Here is a 26,999-nt window from a genome sequence, read left to right as displayed (position 1 = left end):
GCTCTGACTGACTCGTGAGGAAGATGAAGGTCTGACTGACTCGTGAGGAAGATGAAGCTCTGACTGACTCGTGAGGAAGATGAAGCTCTGACTGACTCGTGAAGAAGATGAAGGTCTGACTGACTCGTGGGGAATATGAATGTCTGACTGACTCGTGAGGAAGATGAAGCTCTGACTGACTTGTGAAGAAGATGAAGGTCTGTTCGGACTGACTCATGAAGAAGATGAGGGTCTGACTGACTCGTGAGGAAGATGAAGGTCTGACTGACTCGTGAGGAAGATGAAGGTCTGACTGACTCGTGAGGAAGATGAAGGTCTGACTGACTTGTGAAGAAGATGAAGGTCTTTTCGGACTGACTCATGAAGAAGATGAAGGTCTGACTGACTCGTGAGGAAGATGAAGCTCTGACTGACTCGTGAGGAAGATGAAGGTCTGACTGACTCGTGAGGAAGATGAAGCTCTGACTGACTCGTGAGGAAGATGAATGTCTGACTGACTCGTGAGGAAGATGAAGGTCTGACTGACTCGTGAGGAAGATGAAGCTCTGACTGACTTGTGAAGAAGATGAAGGTCTGTTCAGACTGACTCATGAAGAAGATGAAGGTCTGTTCGGACTGACTCATGAAGAAGATGAAGGTCTGACTGACTCGTGAGGACGATGAAGGTCTGACTGACTTGTGAAGAAGATGAAGGTCTGACTGACTCGTGAGGAAGATGAAGGTCTGACTGACTCATGAAGAAGATGAAGGTCTGTTCGGATTGACTCATGAAGAAGATGAAGGTCTGTTCGGACTGACTCATGAAGAAGATGAAGGTCTGACTGACTCGTGAGGAAGATGAAGGTCTGACTGACTTGTGAAGAAGATGAAGGTCTGTTCGGACTGACTCATGAAGAAGATGAAGGTCTGACTGACTCGTGAGGAAGATGAAGGTCTGACTGACTTGTGAAGAAGATGAAGGTCTGACTGACTCGTGAGGAAGATGAAGGTCTGACTGACTCATGAAGAAGATGAAGGTCTGTTCGGACTGACTCATGATGAAGATGAAGGTCTGACTGACTCGTGAGGAAGATGAAGGTCGGACTGACTCGTGAGGAAGATGAAGGTCTTATTGGACTGACTCGTGAGTTAGATGAAGGTCTTATCGGACTGACTCGTGAGGAAGATGAAGGTCTTATTGGACTGACTCGTGAGGAAGATGAAGGTCTTATCGGACTGACTCGTGAAGAAGATGAAGGTCTTATTGGACTGACTCGTGAGGAAGATGAAGGTCTGTTCGGACTGACTCATGAAGAAAATGAAGGTCTTATCGGACTGACTCGTGAAGAAGATGAAGGTCTTATTGGACTGACTCGTGAGGAAGATGAAGGTCTGTTCGGACTGACTCGTGAGGAAGGTGAAGGTCTTATTGGACTGACTCGTGAAGAAGATGGTCTTATCGGACTGACTCGTGAAGAAGATGAAGGTCTTATCGGACTGACTCGTGAAGAAGATGAAGGTGTTATTGGACTGACTCGTGAGGAAGATGAAGGTCTGTTCGGACTGACTCGTGAGGAAGATGAAGGTCTGTTCGGACTGACTCATGAAGAAGATGAAGGTCTGACTGACTCGTGAGGAAGATGAAGCTCTGACTGACTCGTGAAGAAGATGAAGGTCTGACTGACTCGTGAGGAAGATGAATGTCTGACTCGTGAGGAAGATGAAGGTCTGACTGACTCCTGAGGAAGATGAAGGTCTGACTGACTTCTGAGGAAAATGAATGTCTGACTGACTCGTGAGGAAGATGAAGCTCTGACTGACTCGTGAGGAAGATGAATGTCTGACTGACTCGTGAAGAAGATGAAGGTCTGACTGACTCGTGAGGAAGATGAAGGTCTGACTGACTCGTGAGGAAGATGAATGTCTGACTGACTCGTGAGGAAGATGAATGTCTTATTGGACTGACTCGTGAAGATGAAGGTCTGACTGACTTGTGAGGAAGATGAAGCTCTGACTGACTCGTGAGGAAGATGAAGCTCTGACTGACTTGTGAAGAAGATGAAGGTCTGACTGACTCGTGAAGAAGATGAAGGTCTGACTGACTCGTGAAGAAGATGAAGCTCTGACTGACTTGTGAAGAAGATGAAGGTCTTTTCGGACTGACTCGTGAAGAAGATGAAGGTCTGACTGACTCGTGAGGAAGATGAAGCTCTGACTGACTTGTGAAGAAGATGAAGGTCTTATCGGACTGACTCGTGAAGAAGATGAAGGTCTTATCGGACTGACTCGTGAAGAAGATGAAGGTGTTATCGGACTGACTCGTGAGGAAGATGAAGGTCTGTTCGGACTGACTCATGAACAAGATGAAGGTCTGACTGACTCGTGAGGAAGATGAAGCTCTGACTGACTCGTGAGGAAGATGAAGGTCTGACTGACTCGTGAGGAAGATGAAGCTCTGACTGACTCGTGAAGAAGATGAAGGTCTGACTGACTCGTGAGGAAGATGAATGTCTGACTGACTCGTGAGGAAGATGAAGGTCTGACTGACTCGTGAGGAAGATGAAGCTCTGACTGACTCCTGAGGAAAATGAATGTCTGACTGACTCGTGAGGAAGATGAAGCTCTGACTGACTCGTGAGGAAGATGAATGTCTGACTGACTCGTGAGGAAGATGAAGCTCTGACTGACTTGTGAAGAAGATGAAGGTCTGTTCGGACTGACTCATGAAGAAGATGAGGGTCTGACTGACTCGTGAGGAAGATGAAGGTCTGACTGACTCGTGAGGAAGATGAAGGTCTGACTGACTCCTGAGGAAAATGAATGTTTGACTGACTTGTGAAGAAGATGAAGGTCTGTTCGGACTGACTCATGAAGAAGATGAAGGTCTGACTGACTCGTGAGGAAGATGAAGCTCTGACTGACTCGTGAGGAAGATGAAGCTCTGACTGACTCGTGAGGAAGATGAATGTCTGACTGACTCCTGAGGAAGATGAATGTCTTATTGGACTGACTCGTGAAGATGAAGGTCTGACTGACTTGTGAGGAAGATGAAGCTCTGACTGACTCGTGAGGAAGATGAAGCTCTGACTGACTTGTGAAGAAGATGAAGGTCTGACTGACTCGTGAAGAAGATGAAGGTCTGACTGACTCGTGAAGAAGATGAAGCTCTGACTGACTTGTGAAGAAGATGAAGGTCTGTTCGGACTGACTCGTGAAGAAGATGAAGGTCTGACTGACTCGTGAGGAAGATGAAGCTCTGACTGACTTGTGAAGAAGATGAAGGTCTGTTCGGACTGACTCGTGAAGAAGATGAAGGTCTGACTGACTCGTGAGGAAGATGAAGGTCTGACTGACTCCTGAGGAAAATGAATGTCTGACTGACTCGTGAGGAAGATGAAGGTCTTATTGGACTGACTCGTGACGATGAAGGTCTGACTGACTTGTGAGGAAGATGAAGCTCTGACTGACTCGTGAGGAAGATGAAGCTCTGACTGACTCGTGAGGAAGATGAAGGTCTGACTGACTTGTGAAGAAGATGAAGGTCTGACTGACTCGTGAGGAAGATGAAGGTCTGACTGACTCGTGAGGAAGATGAAGCTCTGACTGACTCGTGAGGAAGATGAAGGTCTGACTGACTCGTGAGGAAGATGAAGGTCTGACTGACTCGTGAGGAAGATGAAGGTCTTCTTCTTGTGTCCCCCTGCAGCTTGTCCCGTCCTCCACCAGGCTGTCTGCGGAGGACTCCGGCTTCTTCTTCTACTATTCTTTACTTGGCAATGACATCACCAGTGAGCCGTTTCACAACCTGTTGAGTCCAGACTTTGAGCCGGAGCGCGCCTCCGTGCGCCTCCGCAGCAGCAAGGAGGTCCTTCAGACCTTCCTGTTCCAGCAGCCCAGCTTACAGGTGAGTGGAAGCTCCTTGGACCAGGACCGACTCACCTGGACATGTCTCAACGTGTCCTGCCGTCCTCAGATCCACCTGTGCTGTGGGAATCACTCTCTGGGCAGCACCGATGTTTCCCTCTCGGCTCTGGCCGCCGTGTCGCTGGATCTGGAGAGGGAGGTGGCCACGGTGGAGGGAGCGTTCGTTCTGCAGCCTCCGAAGGCCATCAAGCTGCCGCCACGACCCGCCGAACTGCAGCCCACCGTCGGAGTGGCAGTCACCTTAAGGAGGGAAGTCGTCCCACCACAGGTACCTAAAAACTCATACGTTTCTATGGTTCTGGGTCCCATATAGAAGGAGGAACCGGTACCGGAAAGTAGTCCTGACAAAGAAGACGACCCGATACCGGAAAGTAGTTCTGACAAAAAAAGACTACCCGATACCAGAAAGTAGTCCCGACGAAGAGGACGACCCGATACCAGAAGGTAGTCCCGACGAAGAGGACGACCCGATACCTGAAAGTAGACCTGACGAAGAGGACGACCCGATACCGGAAAGTAGACCTGACGAAGAGGACGACCCGATACCGGAAAGTAGACCTGACGAAGAGGACGACCCGATACCGGAAAGTAGACCTGACGAAGAGGAGGACCCGATACCGGAAAGTAGACCTGACGAAGAGGACAACCCGATACCGGAAAGTAGTCCTGACGAAGAGGACGACCCGATACCGGAAAGTAGTCCTGACGAAGAGGACGACCCGATACCGGAAAGTAGTCCTGACGAAGAGGACGACCCGATACCGGAAAGTAGTCCTGACGAAGAGGACGACCCGATACCGGAAAGTAGTCCTGACGAAGAGGACGACCCGATACCGGAAAGTAGTCCTGACGAAGAGGACGACCCGATACCGGAAAGTAGTCCTGACGAAGAGGACGACCCGATACCTGAAAGTAGACCTGACGAAGAGGACGACCCGATACCGGAAAGTAGACGAAGAGGACGACCCGATACCTGAAAGTAGACCTGACGAAGAGGACGACCCGATACCGGAAAGTAAACCTGACAAAGAGGACGACCCGATACCTGAAAGTAGACCTGACGAAGAGGACGACCCGATACCGGAAAGTAGACCTGACGAAGAGGACGACCCGATACCTGAAAGTAGACCTGACGAAGAGGACGACCCGATACTGGAAAGTAGTCCTGACGAAGAGGACGACCCGATACCTGAAAGTAGACCTGACGAAGAGGACGACCCGATACCGGAAAGTAGACCTGACGAAGAGGACGACCCGATACCTGAAAGTAGACCTGACGAAGAGGACGACCCGATACCTGAAAGTAGTCCTGACAAAGAGGACGACCCGATACTGGAAAGTAGTCCTGACGAAGAGGACGACCCGATACCTGAAAGTAGACCTGACGAAGAGGACGACCCGATACCGGAAAGTAGACCTGACGAAGAGGACGACCCGATACCGGAAAGTAGACCTGACGAAGAGGACGACCCGATACCTGAAAGTAGACCTGACGAAGAGGACGACCCGATACCAGAAAGTAGTCCTGACAAAGAGGACGACCCGATACCGGAAAGTAGACCTGATGAAGAGGACGACCCGATACCGGAAAGTAGACCTGACGAAGAGGACGACCCGATACCGGAAAGTAGACCTGACGAAGAGGACGACCCGATACTGGAAAGTAGTCCTGACGAAGAGGACGACCCGATACCTGAAAGTAGACCTGACGAAGAGGACGACCCGATACCGGAAAGTAGACCTGACGAAGAGGACGACCCGATACCTGAAAGTAGACCTGACGAAGAGGACGACCCGATACCAGAAAGTAGTCCTGACAAAGAGGACGACCCGATACCGGAAAGTAGACCTGACGAAGAGGACGACCCGATACCGGAAAGTAGACCTGACGAAGAGGACGACCCGATACCGGAAAGTAGACCTGACGAAGAGGACAACCCGATACCGGAAAGTAGACCTGACGAAGAGTACGGCCCGGCAATAATGCAGTTGTTTGCTTCCTGTTTCAGCCTGTTCAGAGTAAAGACAGTTCTGGAGCTCCATCCCACCCTACGCCTCCTGCTCCTCTGGCTCCTCCTGCTCCTCTGGCTCCTGCTGCTCCTCTGGCTCCTGCTGCTCCTCCTGCTGAACAGAGACCTCGCAGCTCGTCTCCTGGATTTCTTCGTCCTCCTCTTCGCCCGCTGTCCTCCCACACCGACAGCGATGCTGAGAGCCTCCTGGAGGAGCTCCCGCAGCACAATGATCAGGCTGCAGTTTTAGGTGCGTTCTTTCGGGCTGTGTTCAGGTGAGACGTTGGCCAGTTTTAGAGCCTTACAGGTGTTTGTTCAGCTGCAGGTGTTGAAGCTCCGCCGCCACCTGACGCAGCTGAAGAAGGCAGAGCTTCATCCATCAGCGTCTCTGCTCCCAAAGTGTCCATCCCGTCCTCCGCCCATCACTACTGCTTCTCTCTGGACCTCCGCAGCCTGGGAAAGCTCCGCTTAGCTCACCCCATCTCCGCTACACTCAGGTAAACACATTTTTCTCATTATTTAAAGCTTTGTTAACCTGTGCAGCTGTTTTCTTCTAAAACTGCTCACTGAAAACACACAAAACTAGAAGAAACTTCAACCAGTACTTCATCTACAAAAGTGCCACTTTTGTATACAATACTCAAATAAGAGATAAATAAATGGAAGAAACGATCAACATCTAATGAACTGAAAACACAGTTTTAATACCAGGAAGAAGCCTGAAGTCCACGTAACGTATCAGACCTGCTCCGTCAAAACACACTCAGCATCAGTCCTGTTCAGTGTGTATGTTTATTTCCATTGCTGCTGCCAGGTGGGTTTTTGTTGTGGTTGTTTAGGTCTGGCTGTTGGTCTCCTCGTACACGGCAGAAGACGCCAAACAGGCTAATCAGGGTTACGAAGTTTAACGGTTTCCTCATCTAGTAGATTTAAAGAAAACTTGATATTAATTTACAGTCTTAGCGTTAGCGGCTAAAGTCAGCTAATGTGAGAGCTGAAGGTCTTAGCATTAGCGGCTAATGGGAGAGCTGAAGGTCTTAGCGTTGGCAGCTAATGGGGGAGCTGAAGGTCTTAGCGTTAGCGGCTAATGTGAGAGCTGAAAGTCTTAGCGTTAGCGGCTAATGTGAGAGCTGAAGCTCTTAGCGTTAGCGGCTAATGTGAGAGCTGAAGGTCTTAGCGTTAACAGCTAATGTGAGAGCTGAAGGTCTTAGCGTTAGCGGTTAATGTGAGAGCTGAAGGTCTTAGCTTTAGCGGCTAATGCTAAAGCTAACTTTAACTTGCCGAGCTTCAACACACACGATGATATCAGTGATAAATTAGGCTGCATCGATGACCGCTGACATTCTGAACAGGAAGTGACTGCGTTTGTTCAGGAGGATTTGATTAGAAACACGAATCCTTCCCTCCTTTCCCAGGTATTCTTACCAGTTCTTTGGCAGCGCAGCTCCCATCATGACCAGCCCTCCTGTGGAGCTGCAGAGAAACATGGAGGTGGCTCTGCCTCAGTCCTACTGTGCCTTTGACTTCGCCGTCCTTCCTCACCAGCTGCAGGACACCTTCCTCAGGTCAGAACACGCTTCTCCTCCTGAATGAAGGGCTGAATTCTCTGCTTTGACGAGCCGAACCCGTCCTCCTGCAGAGTTCCTCTGATGGTGGAGGTCTGGCACCGAGGCTCCACCAGCAGAGACCAGCTGATTGGACGAGCCTCCGTCCAGCTGTCGCGCCTGCTGACCACAGAGAAGACCAGAATCCCGGGAGCCACAGGCGAGTCGGGGTGGAGACAGACCCACCAGGACCGGATCCCCGTGGTCCAAACTCGGTAGGAAACGTGTGACTGACAACATGACGGTGGTTGTCCCCCAGAAAGTCTCAACAGCTGCGTATCCGTCCATCAGCTCCACAGAGACGGTGGCGGAGCTGAGCTACGTGGCGACGCTGGACGACCTGGGTTTCATCACAGCGAAGGAGATCATCATGTCCGACTCCTCGCAGGAGTGTGCACAGGTGCGTGTCCATCCATCTGTCCTTCGTTTATTTGTTCATTCATTTATTCATTCCTTTGTCGTTTAGACGGCAGGTGTTTTTTCTTACAGGATACCTGCAGTCAGGATTTTATCACAAGAAAATAAATATGTTTTCATTCTGTAAACAAAAGCATTTCTCAAAACAAACAAGTGAATCTGTAGTTGCAGGAAACGGTGCAGTTTTTCATCTTGTGACCGAAGAAAAATTATTATTCGTAATAAATCTGATTTTATTTAAACTTTTTTTCTTTTGTTTATTTTCAGCGTCTGGCGTAAACAAAACAAGTTAACACTACATAAACAATGACGAATTAACTGATGACATTTCTCTTTATTCCTGTTTATTCGCAGAATGGACGTCCAGCCGGCGCCGAACCGTCTGTTCACCCTGCACCCTCCGGCCCCCCTGCACCTCAGGGCCCCTCCGCGGGCCCCAGGGACACCCTGGAGTACCGTACGGCCCTGGAGCTGGAGCTGTGGAAGGAGGAGCAGGAGGATCTGTTCGATGATCAGGTGATAAAACTCTTTTTAAAGGAATTGTCTGCAGTTTTTAGTGCAAGTTGTGACTAAATGTCTGTTTCAGCTGAGGAGGAAGGAGCTCAAACACATGCAGGCTCTGGCCGAGGAATGGAGGAAGCGGGACCGAGAGCGGGACGCGCTGGTCAAGAAGAAGGTGGGGAATGACAAGCGCACGATGAGGATTTTCTGCGCTGATGAAGCTTTGTCTGTAGAACATCCAGAACCGGAAACATCCTCTGCCTTTTCAGTTCCATTTGGAATATTGATGAATTGGGATTTTCCCAGAATGTCTGTTAGTGTCGAGCAGTGCTTCTCAACGGGGGTTTCAGACACCGTCGGGGGGCGTTTAGAGAGACCGTCGGGAGGGGGGCATTCAGAGAGACCGTCAGGAGGGGGGCGTTTAGAGAGACCGTCAGGAGGGGGGCGTTCAGAGAGACCGTCGGGAGGGGGGCATTCAGAGAGACCGTCAGGAAGGGGGGGCGGTCAGAGAGACCGTCAGGAAGGGGGCATTTAGAGAGACCGTCGGGAGGGGGGCATTCAGAGAGACCGTCGGGAGGGGGGCGTTCAGAGAGACCGTCGGGAGGGGGGCGTTCAGAGAGACCGTCGGAGGGGGGCGTTCAGAGAGACCGTCAGGAGGGGGGCGTTTAGAGAGACCGTCGGGAGGGGGGCATTCAGAGAGACCGTCAGGAAGGGGGGGCGGTCAGAGAGACCGTCAGGAGGGGGGCATTCAGAGAGACCGTCAGGAAGGGGGGGCGGTCAGAGAGACCGTCAGGAGGGGGGCATTCAGAGAGACCGTCAGGAGGGGGGCGTTCAGAGAGACCGTCAGGAAGGGGGGCGGTCAGAGAGACCGTCAGGAGGGGGGCATTCAGAGAGACCGTCAGGAGGGGGGCGTTCATAGAGACCGTCAGGAAGGGGGGGCGGTCAGAGAGACCGTCAGGAGGGGGGCGTTCAGAGAGACCGTCGGGCGGGGGAGCGGTCAGAGAGACCGTCGGGGGGGGGGGCGTTCAGGGAGGCCTTCAGGGGGCTCTGGGAGCAATATTTAAAAAAGGGGGGCATTTCAGTGTTCTCGTGGGGCGTTGGAAATGAGTTGTTTACGTTTAATGATCAGTCCGAACAGGTCAGTGGTCGGCAATTAGACAGAATCTGTCGCACAAGATGATAAAACCTTGTTGCAGGAGTTCTGTGTTGATGTGCAGACACACTGAGGTAAAATAACAGCGTGGCCCCTTTAAGACTGGTCGTTTCTGTCAGAGATTTCAGACCGTGGAGGAGCAGAGCAGCAGGTGACTAAACTGGAAGAAATGTTAGCGTTTAAAACGAAGACGAGTAAAAAATAACTGGTTTTGTTGGAGCTGAACGTTCATGTAGGCGTTTAGTTCACCTGGTTGTAAGGTTCAGTTCCCACATCTCCCTGACCCACTTTGTCCTCTATTGCTGGACAGTAAAGTACAGTAGAGCCTGCACCATGTTAACACACTGTGTTTAATATGTTTTACAGTTTCTCCCTGATTATAATTTATAAATAAATCCATAATTACAATGAAATAAAATCAAATTTAGTTGGAGAAAACAGATTTTAGCTGTGAAGAGGTCATTCTGGCCCTTCAGGTGGTCAGAAAGGCTTTGTTGCCCACCTGGATATATAATGATCTATAGGCTGATTAACAAGTTGCTAACAGTGAAGTTAATTTATTTTCCACACATCCAGGGTTCAAACTGGCAGAATCCACAGTTTACATCGCTTCAGAGGTTTTTCCTGTTGTCTTTCTAGTGTTTTAATCTCCACGTTGTCGTTATCTGTTCTGTGAGAGGAGGCGACAGAAAGACTCAGGAACTCTGTTTGAGAAAGAGTTTAATTTCTCTCCTCCTCACATATCAGCTGCAGTTCAGCTAATAATCTAATAATCTAATATATAAAATAATCTAAAATAATCATCGTTAGATTTTCTGTCTTTTAGGCATTCAAAGCTCATGCAAACACGTGCCGATGCGTTTAGCATCATGTCTGGTCACTCCTGGGTGTAGACTGCTCACACACAGGACCTAAGACAGGGGAGCGCTGGGTTAAAAAAGACTGAGAAACACTGATGTAGAGGAGGGATCCTGGATGAGGTTTTCCTAGAATCAGAATGTTGTAGCGGTCCTTCCGCCTCTCTGCAGGACTCTGGTGGGTCCGAGCAGCGGCATCCAGACTGGGAGGATCTCCTGCTTTGTGTTTGTTTGCAGGAGGTGGAGTACAACCTGCTGGAGGAGCAGCTGAGGAAGACTCTGTCAGACCTGGAGAAGAGGGAGAAGCAGCTGGCTGAGAGGGAGCTGCAGGTCAGATCCCGACCCCAGTCCTCACAAACACACCCTGAACACACGAGAGGTGTAAACATAAAACTGTCAGAGCATCAGGCTAGTTAAACTCTCACATGATGAGCAGGAACACACGTTTAGTGGTTGGAATGAAACTGGAACCAGCAGGTCTGTGAAACAAACGGTGTGAACTCCGGTGCTCTGTCTCCATCTTGTGGCGAAGCTGAGCCAGTGTTGTTCTCGCTGTGTCCAGACCCAGCGGCTGCAGAGGGAGCTGCGAGCCGAGCACGACCTGACCCAGAAGGAGCTGCAGGAGAGCGGCAGGAGGCTGCAGCGGGACTGCGACCACCGGGTGGCGCTGGAGAGGGACAAAGTCCGGCAGATGGAGGAAGAGCGAAGCCGGCTGCTGCAGCAGGTGCAGACGGAGGCGGGAGCGCGTCTCAGAAGCCCGGCTGATCCGTGGTGGTCATTCCTCCGTCCGTTCTCTGTGTTCAGGTCGCCGACGGCGAGGCTCGATACAAACAGCTGGAGAAGGAGTTTCAGCTCTACAGGGAGCAGCAGCACGTCAGACCCGAGTTCAGACTGCAGTCCGACATCAACCTGCTGACTCTGGAGAAGGTAAGACGCGGAGCCGGAACGTTCCAGCAGACGCGGAGCCGGAACGTTCCAGCAGACGCGGAGCCGGAGAAGGTAAGACGCGGAGCCGGAACGTTCCAGCAGACGCGGAGCCGGAACGTTCCAGCAGACGCGGAGCCGGAACGTTCCAGCAGACGCGGAGCCGGAACGTTCCAGCAGACGCGGAGCCGGAGAAGGTAAGACGCGGAGCCGGAACGTTCCAGCAGACGCGGAGCCGGAACGTTCCAGCAGACGCGGAGCCGGAGAAGGTAAGACGCGGAGCCGGAACGTTCCAGCAGACGCGGAGCCGGAGAAGGTAAGACGCGGAGCCGGAACGTTCCAGCAGACGCGGAGCCGGAACGTTCCAGCAGACGCGGAGCCGGAGAAGGTAAGACGCGGAGCCGGAACGTTCCAGCAGACGCGGAGCCGGAACGTTCCAGCAGACGCGGAGCCGGAGAAGGTAAGACACGAAGCCGGAACGTTCCAGCAGACGCGGAGCCGGAGAAGGTAAGACACGAAGCTGGAACGTTCCAGCTACGCGGAGCCGGAGAAGGTAAGACACGAAGCCGGAACGTTCCAGCAGACGCGGAGCCGGAACGTTCCAGCAGACGCGGAGCCGGAGAAGGTAAGACACGAAGCCGGAACGTTCCAGCTACGCGGAGCCGGAGAAGGTAAGACACGAAGCCGGAACGTTCCAGCTACGCGGAGCCGGAGAAGGTAAGACGCGGAGCCGGAACGTTCCAGCAGACGCGGAGCCGGAGAAGGTAAGACACGAAGCCGGAACGTTCCAGCTACGCGGAGCCGGAGAAGGTAAGACACGGAGCCGGAACGTTCCAGCAGACGCGGAGCCGGAGAAGGTAAGACACGGAGCCGGAACGTTCCAGCAGACGCGGAGCCGGAGAAGGTAAGACACGAAGCCGGAACGTTCCAGCAGACGCGGAGCCGGAGAAGGTAAGACGCGGAGCCGGAACGTTCCAGCTACGCGGAGCCGGAGAAGGTAAGACACGAAGCCGGAACGTTCCAGCAGACGCGGAGCCGGAGAAGGTAAGACACGGAGCCGGAACGTTCCAGCAGACGCGGAGCCGGAGAAGGTAAGACACGAAGCCGGAACGTTCCAGCAGACGCGGAGCTGGAGAAGGTAAGACACGGAGCCGGAACGTTCCAGCAGACGCGGAGCCGGAGAAGGTAAGACACGAAGCCGGAACGTTCCAGCTACGCGGAGCCGGAGAAGGTAAGACACGGAGCCGGAACGTTCCAGCAGACGCGGAGCCGGAGAAGGTAAGACACGAAGCCGGAACGTTCCAGCAGACGCGGAGCTGGAGAAGGTAAGACACGAAGCCGGAACGTTCCAGCAGACGCGGAGCCGGAGAAGGTAAGACACGGAGCCGGAACGTTCCAGCAGACGCGGAGCCGGAGAAGGTAAGACACGAAGCCGGAACGTTCCAGCAGACGTGGAGCTGGAATTTTGGTAGGTGTGTTTAAGTTGTCGTGTGATACATTGGAGTTTGCAGTGGTGTCCACCAGGGGGCAGAAGACACATCGGATTGTGTTTAACAGGTTTTCAGTAGAGCTGTGACGACACGCTTTTGTCCCAATTCGATTCCGATTCTTTGGGTGCCGATTCGTTTTAAATTGCGATTCTTTGATATTTCTGATTTTTGCAGATTAAAAACAAAATAAATGTGTCAAACTTTTTTCTTTTGCTCGTCATTTTTCTTGATTTCAAGGAGGAAAAAACAACCCAGTAGCCAGACCATCATTCTGCTGCTAAAATGCGAAGACGAGTAAAAAGATCAATAAAATCAATAAAAATGACAAAAATTTTACAATGGATTATTTTTATTTATTTGAAGAAAAAAAAGATTTTTTAACAAAACAACTTTTAAAATTGTAAAGCAAAAAAATCCAGATTTTCGATTTTTCGATTTAATTTTCCCACCCCTAGTTTTAAGTAAAGTTTTTATGATAAAATGATCTCATAAAGCACCGGTGTCCAGCTGGACTCACAGCAGTCTGACTAGCACTGAATTGTGACGACCCGCCAGGTTCTTGCTTGTGTTGCTCTCCCTCTCCAGTTGCTTTGGGGAAAAGCGTCTGCTAAATGTCAGCGCTGCCTCTATCACCCCCTCTGGTGACTGTAAACCTTTAACCCTAACCCTCTCGCTGCTGAGCAGAAACTAAACCGACTTCTTGTTCCAGGTGGAGCTGGAGAGGAAGCTGGAGTCCACCACCAAGTCCAAGCTTCACTACAAGCAGCAGTGGGGGCGCGCCTTAAAGGAGCTGGCTCGACTCAAACAGGTAGCGTTGGCCGTCCAAGCTTAAAGATGAGATTTTACAGCAACCGTTTGCAGGAATCGCCAGTCATAAATATTACAGACTTAGTCACCTTGTTGGAGGTTTTTAATCTGCATGGAATATTTAAAAGAACATTTTCTATTGTTGACTGCATTTATGCATGTTGTCAGTGGTGTATTACGGACTGTATATCTGTTTATATCAGGGGAAGGCAACTCCGGTCCTCGAGCGCCACAGTCCTGCTAATGTTAGGAGTTTCCCTGCTGCAACACACCTGGCACTCATCAGACCTGATCAGCAGAGCTGGACATCAAACTCTGCACAAGTCTGCTGATTAGCCATTGGTTTGAATCAGGTGTGTGAGGACCGGAGTTGCCTACCCCTGGTTTATATGTATGATGGGTAAGCCGGTAGGAAAGGGCCATGACAGTCTGCCATCATGGCACCAACGGGGAATAAAAAGAGGAGCTAGCCCTCCCCAGGTGGAAGGAGCTCATGACGGAGACAGAAAGTTGCAGCTTTTTCCTCCACAAGTCGACCGTACTGTGAAATGAGCCTAAAGCCAACTGTTTTCATTGGGTTTTGTCTTGTTCACAAACATGCTGCTAAAACACACAGCCTGGTATGGAAGTGGATTTTTATTCCCATTACCTCTAGAATGATCCCAAAGCTAAATACCACAATAAAATGCTGCTAAAGGAAGCAGATTGCTAAAACGTTTTTATGTTATAAGGTGGTTTTTCAACGTGTCGGTATAGAAGTATATCGCCGAGGTGTGAGGAAACCCGTTCTTCACATGTCACAGGAAGTGGCGTAGGTCATGTGACCGGGTCATTTCAGGTGAACACGACTTCTTTTATTATTTTACCCAAATATCTCATCCAAAATGTAAATGACTGCGTAGCTTCGTTTTCCTCAACGTGGTGTCAGAAGAACAACTCCAACATGAGTCTGTAACCGCCGTGTCCACCGTCCTACCATATGCTGACGTCACAAGGGTGTAAATCCAGCTTTATTCGTAGATCCGCCCATCTGGACCAAGTCCAACGCCCCTAAACATCCATTTCTGCTCCTTGATGTTTACGTCTGTTTTAAACGACGTCATACGTCTCCGTCCTCCTCCTTACATCCGTCTCTAACGTTGTTGAAGTCCCTTCATCCACTAGGGGGCAGCGTTGTAACACCAGTGGCTGGTACGTTTCCACTTCTTCTCTGGTTTGTTCCTCTCTCTCGAGTTGTGTGTCATCTACACAACTCAACACTGCCCGCCATGGTTTCCAGTGGTATTGCTCCATTTTCTGCGTCAGCCGATGGATCGCTGAGCAAACGGACCAGATTACGAGCAGAACCGACGCCGAGACGAAACTGTCCGTCTGTCTCCGTCCAGCAGAATTAAATCACCAAGCAGCAGTTCTGAAGGAGAAAGGGGATCCATCTGGTACCAGACGGGTCCTGATAACGACAGCGATCTTCTTTTAATCAGAAAAATAGAACTTTAGGAAAAGTCGGATTTTATCTTTAATTTAAACCCAAAATGCTTCTGCGTATGACGTATTCCAGGGTTTTAGTCCGTCTTTTTCTGTGGAAGTAAATTCCAGACGACGTAGGAAGCCTGGAAAACTGGTCCTCACAGAGATACAGACATCATCACACACACTAAGTGGGGTTTTAGTCAAACAAAGACTAATGTAAACACACCCAGACCTTATCTGACAAACTAAAAACTGTTACTGACAGGAGCCAGCTGGAAAACTCAACACGCATTTTTCTCTCCCCGCTCCTCTTTTCTCACATCGTCCTCGTTTTACGCCTCATCATCCATCCATCATCTTCCCAGTGTTTAGCTCTTTGTCTCGTCCCGATAACTTGGATTATCGTTCTCATGTTTACTCTCATTTGTTTCTTTTTCCATCTTTTCTCTGAGCTGCGTTTTTGTCTTTTTCTTTTTCTTCCCCCTCTAAGTGCCACATCATGGTAAAGAAAACAGGCTGTGATTTATGCAGCTCTAAGGGGGTTCGGCGCTGAGTGTCGTCCCCCCACCACCACCTATTAATCATCAGCAGGATTGCGTTAAGCGACGAGCGAGCCGGGCGCTAACTCTCCCTTTTTCTAACGTCGCAGCCGCGTGTTTACACAACCATCCGTCTTTAAAAGCCGACGCTTGTTTGGTTTCCCGTCTATTTATTCTCTCCTCTCAGCGCCTCGTACGGCGCGCTGTTTAGTTCAAGTCGGATCATAAAAATTCTCGCCTGTGAAATAATGTAGTTTTCGGCCCAGGAGGCGCAGCGGGCCGGAGAGCCCATACCCAACGGGGCCGAGGTATTAGATCAGAGAGGCGGCCGCCCGCTTTTTCTATTCAAAATATTGAGACAAGGAGCTGGAGTTGTTCTTTTCAGAGCAAAAATATTGGAAGAAAAAGATTAAAGAGTTCCCCCAGAGGGATGAAGGTATTTTTAAAGGCTGGACGGGAGGTCTGTTCATTAAATACGACTGTTAGAAGCTGGGTCAGACACGTAAATAAGCTCTGATACTATCTGAAAATCTGAGACTTCCTGTTAAAGCAGCGCATTCTAAAAGCTTTAAATAGAAGTCATGGAATATTTTTGGTTTCATGAAGACAAGAAGTACTTAACCCTTAAGTACTCGTGTATTTAATCACCTATATTTGTTCAGTATTTCCCAGGAACGGTAGTGTGTAACGCTGTGGGGTGAATTATGATGATTTCTGACTCTTTAGGTGAAGCTGAACACATCATGTCTGCACGCTGACTGGGATTTATCGGATTCTTGCGGCTGGTTTACATTCAAGAACAAAGAAAATCTTTAGAAATTTAAGGGTTAAATTCAGGTTTTGTCCACGTAGCAGGTATACTACAAAAAAAAAGATTTGTCTTCGATTCAGCCTGTCGTCCACCTGGAAACGCAGATTTCTGCATCATAACCGATTCTTTAAAAAGCGTCCGACCAGAGCGAAGATGTGCGAACTCCGTCTGGATGTGGGCGTGTATAACCGGGGTTGTAGGCGTTAAAACGTCTCTGTCTGCGACAGAAAACGCTGCCACATGTGCGACCGTCGTTTGGAACAGCGGGACGTCCTCAGAGCCGTGTCGGCGTTATCCGTTGTCCATACGCTTTGTGTGTTTTCACGCTGCCGTCAGATGAAATCATTAACTGAAAGGAATAACTGGGCTGCTGTAAACGGTCACGTCACTCATCTCTCAGCCTAAACAAGAGTCCAGATTAAAGGCTCGGATTGGGGTCCTGCGGGTCCTGAGAACATCCAGAGCAGGTGGTCCTAGTTCAACCCGGCTCTGAAACTCGGCTTACGTTAACACAGTTCTGGAGTTTACAGATGAATCCAGAAGACTAAAGTTTTACAATAGTGTTAAATGTTCAGACTTGAGACTAAATCATTGAAACAGCTTCCGTCCTGCTCAGAAATAACAAACATTCAATCATTTTTAGGCTTTTAACTCTTTAAATGCCTGTTTGAATATTTTAGTTACTGCTTCGTTCTTTACAGAAAAACTTAAATAATTTCCATATAATAAATGTTAGAGAGAGGTTTGTTTCCTTGTGATCACACACTTAGATATGTCAATAATTACCAGCTTTAGGATTTGATTGCATTTGTATTTTTTATGTAGTGTCAGAAACTCCCTCTGGTGACTGCCGTGGTAAAAATATACACGTGCATGAAAACGGCTATAAAATCGTCATGTGTAGGGATTTTTTTCCTCTTTAGTTGGTTTTTATTCACAAATCACTTGAAAACCTTCAGACCTGCTCAAAACTATCAAACAATAAATTATTTTTGACTTTTGAACCTTTAAATGCAAGTTTAATTATTAGAATCATTAATCATGAATTGAAAACATGAAGTGTTTTCTATTAAATAAATATTACGAGGATGGGACTTTCCTAAGGAAGAGAGTCTTGGATATATAAAATGATTATAAACTAAACTGTATTGATGTCATTTGTATAATTTATGTAGTTTATAATACTTCCTCTGCTGTTCTTCATTGTCATATTGACTTCCAATAAAACTTCCTAATATTACAGTTAAAGATCATTTATTCTTTAGTGTCTGCGTTACATGTGGAGGAAACTAGTGACACTGGACTATTTAGCGTCATTCCACCAGATTCAACTGGTTTCCTCTGTAGGCAGATGCAGGCAGACCTGGTATTTTTACTAATTTAGTTGTACTTTGTAAAGAATGGGGCAGTAATTCAGATCTTCTAACTGGTATTTAAAGGGTTAAAATCCTAAAAAATGATTTAATGTTTACTATTTCTGAGCAGGGCGGAAGTTGTTTAAATAACTTATGAAGAAAACAACAGAAAAGAAATATCAATGTCGGACTATTTTATAGCAGTTTTTACACGGACATTTTGGCCACGATGGTCACCAGATAAAACCTAATCCAAGCAGCATCATAGACAGATTACGGGTCACCTTTTGTTTTTAATTATGTCCAGAGCAGTTTGTAATATTTGTCAATTTTACATGAAGTTTGCAGGTGTTTAGTGTTAGTTACCAGCATATAGCCAACATTGTCATGTATATATGTTGTTACACGTGTTCAGCAGCCAAGAAACAGGTTTTCATCGGTTTGCCTCTCTGCTGTGACTTCGGTCTCCAGAACAGCTCGGAGGATTTTCCAGTTGAATACATTATGTCATGTTTACATACGACTCCACTGGAGCTCTGTCCACTGTAATCAATCAGTCTTTATTACAGACTTGGGCTCCAAGATGAAAAGATAAAACAAAAAAAGACATTTTAAAATATATATATATCAGTCAGCACCAATAAGAAAACGGCGTACCGCTGCCTCCACAACTGAGATTGGTATTGTAAGGAACTAAAATATGAATTATTTAATTCTATAATAATTAAATTCTCTGCAAAACATAGATGACACTTAAATGTAAAAATTAAGTCTGAAAACTATTTGGAAAGTACCGACCCCAGCAGCCACAGTCATGCCACCTGCAGTGCCTCATGTCTGTTTCATTAAACTTCGAGGCATTGTTCATCTGCTTTTAGCCAAGTTAGACCAACCTTTCTGTAAAATGACCACAAGTCTGCAGGACAGAGGGGTAAGATGTCTGTCCTGTAGGTTTTCACGGGATGAAAAACCCTGTCCTAGTCCCTTTCATAGTCTCTGTCCAAAACCCTGTCCTTGTCCCTTTCATAGTCTCTGTCCAAAACCCTGTCCTAGTCCCTTTTATAGTTTCGGTCCATAGCCCTGGCCAAGTCCCTTTCATAGTTGCTGTCCAAAGCCCTGTCCTAGTCCCTTTCATAGTCTCTGTCCAAAGCCCTGTCCTAGTCCCTTTTATAGTTTCGGTCCATAGCCCTGTCCAAGTCCCTTTCATAGTCTCTGTCCAAAACCCTGTCCTAGTCCCTTTCATAGTCTCTGTCCAAAACCCTGTCCTAGTCCCTTTTATAGTTTCGGTCCATAGCCCTGTCCAAGTCCCTTTCATAGTTGCTGTCCAAAGCCCTGTCCTAGTCCCTTTCATAGTCTCTGTCCAAAGCCCTGTCCTAGTCCCTTTCATAGTCTCTGTCCAAAACCCTGTCCTAGTCCCTTTCATAGTCTCTGTCCAAAACCCTGTCCTAGTCCCTTTCATAGTCTCTGTCCAAAACCCTGTCCTAGTCCCTTTTATAGTTTCGGTCCATAGCCCTGGCCAAGTCCCTTTCATAGTTGCTGTCCAAAGCCCTGTCCTAGTCCCTTTCATAGTGTCTGTCCAAAGCCCTGTCCTAGTCCCTTTCATAGTCTCTGTCCAAAGCCCTGTCCTAGTCCCTTTCATAGTCTCTGTCCAAAGCCCTGTCCTAGTCCCTTTCATAGTCTCTGTCCAAAACCCTGTCCTAGTCCCTTTCATAGTCTCTGTCCAAAACCCTGTCCTAGTCCCTTTCATAGTCTCTGTCCAAAGCCCTGCCCTAGTCCCTTTCATAGTCTCTGTCCAAAACCCTGTCCTACTCCCTTTCATTGTGTCGGTCCAAAGCCCTGTCCTAGTCCCTTTTATAGTGTCGGTCCATAGCCCTGTCCAAGTCCCTTTCATAGTTGCTGTCCAAAACCCTGTCCTAGTCCCTTTCATAGTCTCTGTCCAAAACCCTGTCCTAGTCCCTTTCATAGTCTCTGTCCAAAACCCTGTCCTAGTCCCTTTCATAGTCTCTGTCCAAAGCCCTGCCCTAGTCCCTTTCATAGTCTCTGTCCAAAACCCTGTCCTAGTCCCTTTCATAGTCTCTGTCCAAAACCCTGTCCTAGTCCCTTTCATAGTCTCTGTCCAAAACCCTGTCCTAGTCCCTTTCATAGTCTCTGTCCAAAACCCTGTCCTAGTCCCTTTCATAGTCTCTGTCCAAAACCATGTCCTAGTCCCTTTCATAGTCTCTGTCCAAAACCCTGTCCTAGTCCCTTTCATAGTCTCTGTCCAAAACCATGTCCTAGTCCCTTTCATAGTCTCTGTCCAAAACCCTGTCCTAGTCACTTTCATAGTCTCTGTCCAAAACCATGTCCTAGTCCCTTTCATAGTCTCTGTCCAAAACCATGTCCTAGTCCCTTTCATAGTCTCTGTCCAAAACCCTGTCCTAGTCCCTTTCATAATCTGTCTATAGCCCTGTCCTAGTCCCTTTCATAGTCTCTGTCCAAAACCCTGTCCTACTCCCTTTCATAGTGTTGGACCAAAACCCTGTCCTAGTCCCTTTCATAATCTCTGTCCATAACCCTGTCCTAGTCCCTTTCATAGTCTCTGTCCAAAGCCTTGGTCTAGTCCCTTTCATAGTGTCGGTCCATAGCCCTGTCCTAGTCCCTTTCATAGTCTCTGTCCAAAGCACTGTCATCGTCCCTTTCATAGTCTCTGTCCAAAACCCTGTTCTTGTCCCTTTCATAGTCTCTGTCCAAAGCCCTGTCCTAGTCCCTTTCATAGTGTCGGTCCAAAACCCTGTCCTAGTCCCTTTCATAGTCTCTGTCCAAAGCCCTGTCCTAGTCCCTTTCATAGTCTCTGTCCAAAGCCCTGTCCTAGTCCCTTTCATAGTCTCTGTCCAAAACCCTGTCCTACTCCCTTTCATAGTCTCTGTCCAAAACCCTGTCCTACTCCCTTTCATTGTGTCGGTCCAAAGCCCTGTCCTAGTCCCTTTTATAGTGTCGGTCCATAGCCCTGTCCAAGTCCCTTTCATAGTTGCTGTCCAAAACCCTGTCCTAGTCCCTTTCATAGTCTCTGTCCAAAACCCTGTCCTAGTCCCTTTCATAGTCTCTGTCCAAAGCCCTGTCCTAGTCCCTTTTATAGTTTCGGTCCATAGCCCTGTCCAAGTCCCTTTCATAGTTGCTGTCCAAAACCCTGTCCTAGTCCCTTTCATAGTCTCTGTCCAAAACCCTGTCCTAGTCCCTTTCATAGTCTCTGTCCAAAACCCTGTCCTAGTCCCTTTCATAGTCTCGGTCCAAAGCCCTGTCCTAGTCCCTTTCATAGTCTCTGTCCAAAGCCCTGCCCTAGTCCCTTTCATAGTCTCTGTCCAAAACCCTGTCCTACTCCCTTTCATTGTGTCGGTCCAAAGCCCTGTCCTAGTCCCTTTTATAGTGTCGGTCCATAGCCCTGTCCAAGTCCCTTTCATAGTTGCTGTCCAAAACCCTGTCCTAGTCCCTTTCATAGTCTCTGTCCAAAACCCTGTCCTAGTCCCTTTCATAGTCTCTGTCCAAAACCCTGTCCTAGTCCCTTTCATAGTCTCTGTCCAAAACCCTGTCCTAGTCCCTTTCATAGTCTCTGTCCAAAGCCCTGCCCTAGTCCCTTTCATAGTCTCTGTCCAAAACCCTGTCCTACTCCCTTTCATTGTGTCGGTCCAAAGCCCTGTCCTAGTCCCTTTTATAGTGTCGGTCCATAGCCCTGTCCAAGTCCCTTTCATAGTTGCTGTCCAAAACCCTGTCCTAGTCCCTTTCATAGTCTCTGTCCAAAACCCTGTCCTAGTCCCTTTCATAGTCTCTGTCCAAAACCCTGTCCTAGTCCCTTTCATAGTCTCTGTCCAAAGCCCTGCCCTAGTCCCTTTCATAGTCTCTGTCCAAAACCCTGTCCTAGTCCCTTTCATAGTCTCTGTCCAAAACCCTGTCCTTGTCCCTTTCATAGTCTCTGTCCAAAACCCTGTCCTTGTCCCTTTCATAGTCTCTGTCCAAAGCCCTGTCCTAGTCCCTTTTATAGTTTCGGTCCAAAACCCTGTCCTAGTCCCTTTCATAGTCTCTGTCCAAAACCCTGTCCTTGTCCCTTTCATAGTCTCTGTCCAAAACCCTGTCCTAGTCCCTTTCATAGTCTCTGTCCAAAACCCTGTCCTAGTCCCTTTCATAGTCTCTGTCCAAAGCCCTGCCCTAGTCCCTTTCATAGTCTCTGTCCAAAACCCTGTCCTAGTCCCTTTCATAGTCTCTGTCCAAAACCCTGTCCTTGTCCCTTTCATAGTCTCTGTCCAAAACCCTGTCCTTGTCCCTTTCATAGTCTCTGTCCAAAGCCCTGTCCAAGTCCCTTTCATAGTTGCTGTCCAAAACCCTGTCCTAGTCCCTTTCATAGTCTCTGTCCAAAGCCCTGCCCTAGTCCCTTTCATAGTCTCGGTCCAAAGCACTGTCCTAGTCCCTCTCATAGTCTCTGTCCAAAGCCCTGCCCTAGTCCCTTTCATTGTGTCGTTCCAAAGCCCTGTCCTAGTCCCTTTTATAGTTTCGGTCCATAGCCCTGTCCAAGTCCCTTTCATAGTTGCTGTCCAAAACCCTGTCCTAGTCCCTTTCATAGTCTTTGTCCAAAGCACTGTCCTTGTCCCTTTCATAGTCTCTGTCCAAAGCCCTGTCCTAGTCCCTTTAATAGCCTCCGTCCAAAGCCCTGTTCTAGTTTTTCGTAGGTCCTTTTGTAGAGGTCATCTCCAAATCTATGTCCGAGACCCTGTCTCAGGCTGTTTCTTACTTCAGTTCGTAGGTCCTGTCCCAGGTCACTATGCAGTCTGATGTTAATTATATGTTCAGCTTTATGTCCAGGATATTTTCTCAAACCAGATATTGAGAAGTTTTTTTGATTCACATCTAAATAAGTCAAGCACGAAAAAAGCTCAACTCTCCAAAAAATGTGTTGAATCGCAGTTAACTCGTAACTTTACGAGCAGGGTAGATTTTTCTTTTTTCTCATAGGGTCATGTAAGTTTGGAAAGTTTCTTCCCTTAAAAAATAAAATCACCATTTAAAACTACATTATGTATTTAGTAAGGTCATGTTAACTTTTTGCTGATGATCTGACACATTTCATTGTGACAAATTTGCTAAATAGTCAGAAATCATTAACGGGTGAAAAATTTCGTAGCACGGTATACTTTAATCTAAAAATGAGAGCGGGCTGAGGATTACTTTAACTCATCTCCTCTAACTGTTGCCTTTTTCTTGGACTGCTCATGAGTTTTGCCTCTCATGATGCTTGAGTGTTTCTTTTATAAGAAAGTCTGTGAAACAGAAGTTGAAACATGTTGTCTGAGGGAGTTTTAGTGTTAACTGGTCCCCATAGACATTCTGGTGGTTCCCACTGCTCATTCCTGGAATATTATGGATCCCAAGTGTGGATGGTGTTATTCCAGACAGGCAGAGTCATAGAGTTTGAAGCTGTTTCTGGAGCATATGACTCATTTGAAGGAACAGGAAGGTGGACATGATGGATATGTTTTAGTATAACGACAAAAATGAACAAATAACATGCTGAAGAACAAATCCGCTATTAAAAAGAGCACTTTGGGAGGACATACTTTTTGTATTGATGTTCATAGACTGAAAACCAGATTGATATAACCTGTGACCAGCTGTCATCACCATCAATATTATTAAGAGTTAAAGTTAAAGAGCGGCACACTTAAAATCAACACATAAATGTACCTGAAGTATTTGGTTTCAGTGACTATAAAGATTACTATTTTTTATTTTTTTAAAACAATTTATTAGTTAAAAACATATTTTATTTTTATTATCTTAGAATGGCTGACTGGAGTCTAATGAGAAGGTTCTGACTGGAGTCCACTGTGAGAGGGTTCTGACTGGAGTCCACTGTGAGAGGGTTCTGACTGGAGTCCACTGTGAGAGGGTTCTGACTGGAGTCTACTGTGAGAGGGTTCTGACTGGAGTCCACTGTGAGAGGGTTCTGACTGGAGTCTACTGTGAGAGGGTTCTGACTGGAGTCTACTGTGAGAGCGTTCTGACTGGAGTCCACTGTGAGAGGGTTCTGACTGGAGTCCACTGTGAGAGGGTTCTGACTGGAGTCCACTGTGAGAGGGTTCTGACTGGAGTCTACTGTGAGAGGGTTCTGACTGGAGTCCACTGTGAGAGGGTTCTGACTGGAGTCCACTGTGAGAGGCTTCTGACTGGAGTCCACTGTGAGAGGGTTCTGACTGGAGTCTACTGTGAGAGGCTTCTGACTGGAGTCCACTGTGAGAGGGTTCTGACTGGAGTCTACTGTGAGAGGGTTCTGACTGGAGTCCACTGTGAGAGGGTTCTGACTGGAGTCCACTGTGAGAGGCTTCTGACTGGAGTCCACTGTGAGAGGGTTCTGACTGGAGTCTACTGTGAGAGGCTTCTGACTGGAGTCCACTGTGAGAGGGTTCTGACTGGAGTCCACTGTGAGAGGGTTCTGACTGGAGTCCACTGTGAGAGGCTTCTGACTGGAGTCCACTGTGAGAGGGTTCTGACTGGAGTCTACTGTGAGAGGGTTCTGACTGGAGTCTACTGTGAGAGGGTTCTGGCTGGAGTCTACTGTGAGAGGGTTCTGACTGGAGTCTACTGTGAGAGGGTTCTGACTGGAGTCTACTGTGAGAGGGTTCTGACTGGAGTCTACTGTGAGAGCGTTCTGACTGGAGTCCACTGTGAGAGCGTTCTGACTGGAGTCCACTGTGAGAGGGTTCTGACTGGAGTCTACTGTGAGAGGGTTCTGACTGGAGTCTACTGTGAGAGGGTTCTGACTGGAGTCTACTGTGAGAGGGTTCTGACTGGAGTCCACTGTGAGAGCGTTCTGACTGGAGTCCACTGTGAGAGGCTTCTGACTGGAGTCTACTGTGAGAGGGTTCTGACTGGAGTCTACTGTGAGAGGGTTCTGACTGGAGTCTACTGTGAGAGGGTTCTGACTGGAGTCTACTGTGAGAGGGTTCTGACTGGAGTCTACTGTGAGAGGGTTCTGACTGGAGTCTACTGTGAGAGGGTTCTGACTGGAGTCTACTGTGAGAGGGTTCTGACTGGAGTCCACTGTGAGAGGGTTCTGACTGGAGTCTACTGTGAGAGGGTTCTGACTGGAGTCTACTGTGAGAGGGTTCTGACTGGAGTCTACTGTGAGAGGGTTCTGACTGGAGTCCACTGTGAGAGGGTTCTGACTGGAGTCTACTGTGAGAGGGTTCTGACTGGAGTCTACTGTGAGAGGGTTCTGACTGGAGTCTACTGTGAGAGGGTTCTGACTGGAGTCTACTGTGAGAGGGTTCTGACTGGAGTCTACTGTGAGAGCGTTCTGACTGGAGTCTACTGTGAGAGGGTTCTGACTGGAGTCTACTGTGAGAGGGTTCTGACTGGAGTCTACTGTGAGAGGGTTCTGACTGGAGTCTACTGTGAGAGGCGTTCTGACTGGAGTCTACTGTGAGAGGGTTCTGACTGGAGTCTACTGTGAGAGGGTTCTGACTGGAGTCTACTGTGAGAGGGTTCTGACTGGAGTCTACTGTGAGAGGGTTCTGACTGGAGTCCACTGTGAGAGGGTTCTGACTGGAGTCTACTGTGAGAGGGTTCTGACTGGAGTCTACTGTGAGAGGGCTTCTGACTGGAGTCTACTGTGAGAGGGTTCTGACTGGAGTCTACTGTGAGAGGGTTCTGACTGGAGTCTACTGTGAGAGGGTTCTGACTGGAGTCTACTGTGAGAGGGTTCTGACTGGAGTCTACTGTGAGAGGGTTCTGACTGGAGTCCACTGTGAGAGGGTTCTGACTGGAGTCTACTGTGAGAGGGTTCTGACTGGAGTCTACTGTGAGAGGGTTCTGACTGGAGTCTACTGTGAGAGGGTTCTGACTGGAGTCTACTGTGAGAGGGTTCTGACTGGAGTCTACTGTGAGAGGGTTCTGACTGGAGTCTACTGTGAGAGGGTTCTGACTGGAGTCTACTGTGAGAGGGTTCTGACTGGAGTCTACTGTGAGAGGGTTCTGACTGGAGTCTACTGTGAGAGGGTTCTGACTGGAGTCTACTGTGAGAGGGTTCTGACTGGAGTCTACTGTGAGAGGGTTCTGACTGGAGTCTACTGTGAGAGGGTTCTGACTGGAGTCCACTGTGAGAGGGTTCTGACTGGAGTCTACTGTGAGAGGGTTCTGACTGGAGTCTACTGTGAGAGGCTTCTGACTGGAGTCTACTGTGAGAGGGTTCTGACTGGAGTCCACTGTGAGAGGGTTCTGACTGGAGTCTACTGTGAGAGGGTTCTGACTGGAGTCTACTGTGAGAGGCTTCTGACTGGAGTCTACTGTGAGAGGGTTCTGACTGGAGTCCACTGTGAGAGGGTTCTGACTGGAGTCTACTGTGAGAGGGTTCTGACTGGAGTCCACTGTGAGAGGGTTCTGACTGGAGTCTACTGTGAGAGGGTTCTGACTGGAGTCTACTGTGAGAGGGTTCTGACTGGAGTCTACTGTGAGAGGGTTCTGACTGGAGTCCACTGTGAGAGGGTTCTGACTGGAGTCTACTGTGAGAGGGTTCTGACTGGAGTCTACTGTGAGAGGGTTCTGACTGGAGTCTACTGTGAGAGGGTTCTGACTGGAGTCCACTGTGAGAGGCTTCTGACTGGAGTCTACTGTGAGAGGGTTCTGACTGGAGTCTACTGTGAGAGGGTTCTGACTGGAGTCTACTGTGAGAGGGTTCTGACTGGAGTCTACTGTGAGAGGGTTCTGACTGGAGTCCACTGTGAGAGGGTTCTGACTGGAGTCTACTGTGAGAGGGTTCTGACTGGAGTCTACTGTGAGAGGGTTCTGACTGGAGTCTACTGTGAGAGGGTTCTGACTGGAGTCTACTGTGAGAGGGTTCTGACTGGAGTCTACTGTGAGAGGGTTCTGACTGGAGTCCACTGTGAGAGGCTTCTGACTGGAGTCTACTGTGAGAGGGTTCTGACTGGAGTCCTACTGTGAGAGGCTTCTGACTGGAGTCTACTGTGAGAGGGTTCTGACTGGAGTCTACTGTGAGAGGGTTCTGACTGGAGTCCACTGTGAGAGGGTTCTGACTGGAGTCTACTGTGAGAGGGTTCTGACTGGAGTCTACTGTGAGAGGTTCTGACTGGAGTCCACTGTGAGAGGCTTCTGACTGGAGTCTACTGTGAGAGGGTT

General features: G+C 48.6%; 1 protein-coding gene across 4 annotated transcripts in view; it reads left to right on the top strand.

Moving 5' to 3' along the window:
• The window catches only part of cep120 (centrosomal protein 120), a 90,667-nt gene that overhangs the window by 60,153 nt on the left and 3,515 nt on the right, over nucleotides 1-26,999 (top strand). For 3 of the 4 annotated variants that reach the window (XM_079250719.1, XM_079250720.1, XM_079250717.1), the window contains exons 6-18: nucleotides 3,686-3,883; nucleotides 3,953-4,171; nucleotides 5,913-6,162; nucleotides 6,232-6,409; nucleotides 7,328-7,477; nucleotides 7,552-7,731; nucleotides 7,808-7,916; nucleotides 8,288-8,449; nucleotides 8,520-8,609; nucleotides 10,682-10,774; nucleotides 11,007-11,168; nucleotides 11,249-11,371; nucleotides 13,568-13,666. In XM_079250719.1, the coding sequence (XP_079106845.1) occupies nucleotides 3,686-3,883; nucleotides 3,953-4,171; nucleotides 5,913-6,162; nucleotides 6,232-6,409; nucleotides 7,328-7,477; nucleotides 7,552-7,731; nucleotides 7,808-7,916; nucleotides 8,288-8,449; nucleotides 8,520-8,609; nucleotides 10,682-10,774; nucleotides 11,007-11,168; nucleotides 11,249-11,371; nucleotides 13,568-13,666 (2,013 nt within the window). The remainder of the gene's footprint in view (nucleotides 1-3,685; nucleotides 3,884-3,952; nucleotides 4,172-5,912; nucleotides 6,163-6,231; nucleotides 6,410-7,327; nucleotides 7,478-7,551; nucleotides 7,732-7,807; nucleotides 7,917-8,287; nucleotides 8,450-8,519; nucleotides 8,610-10,681; nucleotides 10,775-11,006; nucleotides 11,169-11,248; nucleotides 11,372-13,567; nucleotides 13,667-26,999) is intronic. The other variant, XM_079250718.1, reaches the window with a different exon arrangement.

Source organism: Telmatherina bonti, assembly GCF_933228915.1.
Source record: "Telmatherina bonti genome assembly, chromosome: 13".
NCBI lineage: Eukaryota > Metazoa > Chordata > Actinopteri > Atheriniformes > Telmatherinidae > Telmatherina > Telmatherina bonti.
This window is presented reverse-complemented; position numbering and strand designations above follow the sequence as displayed.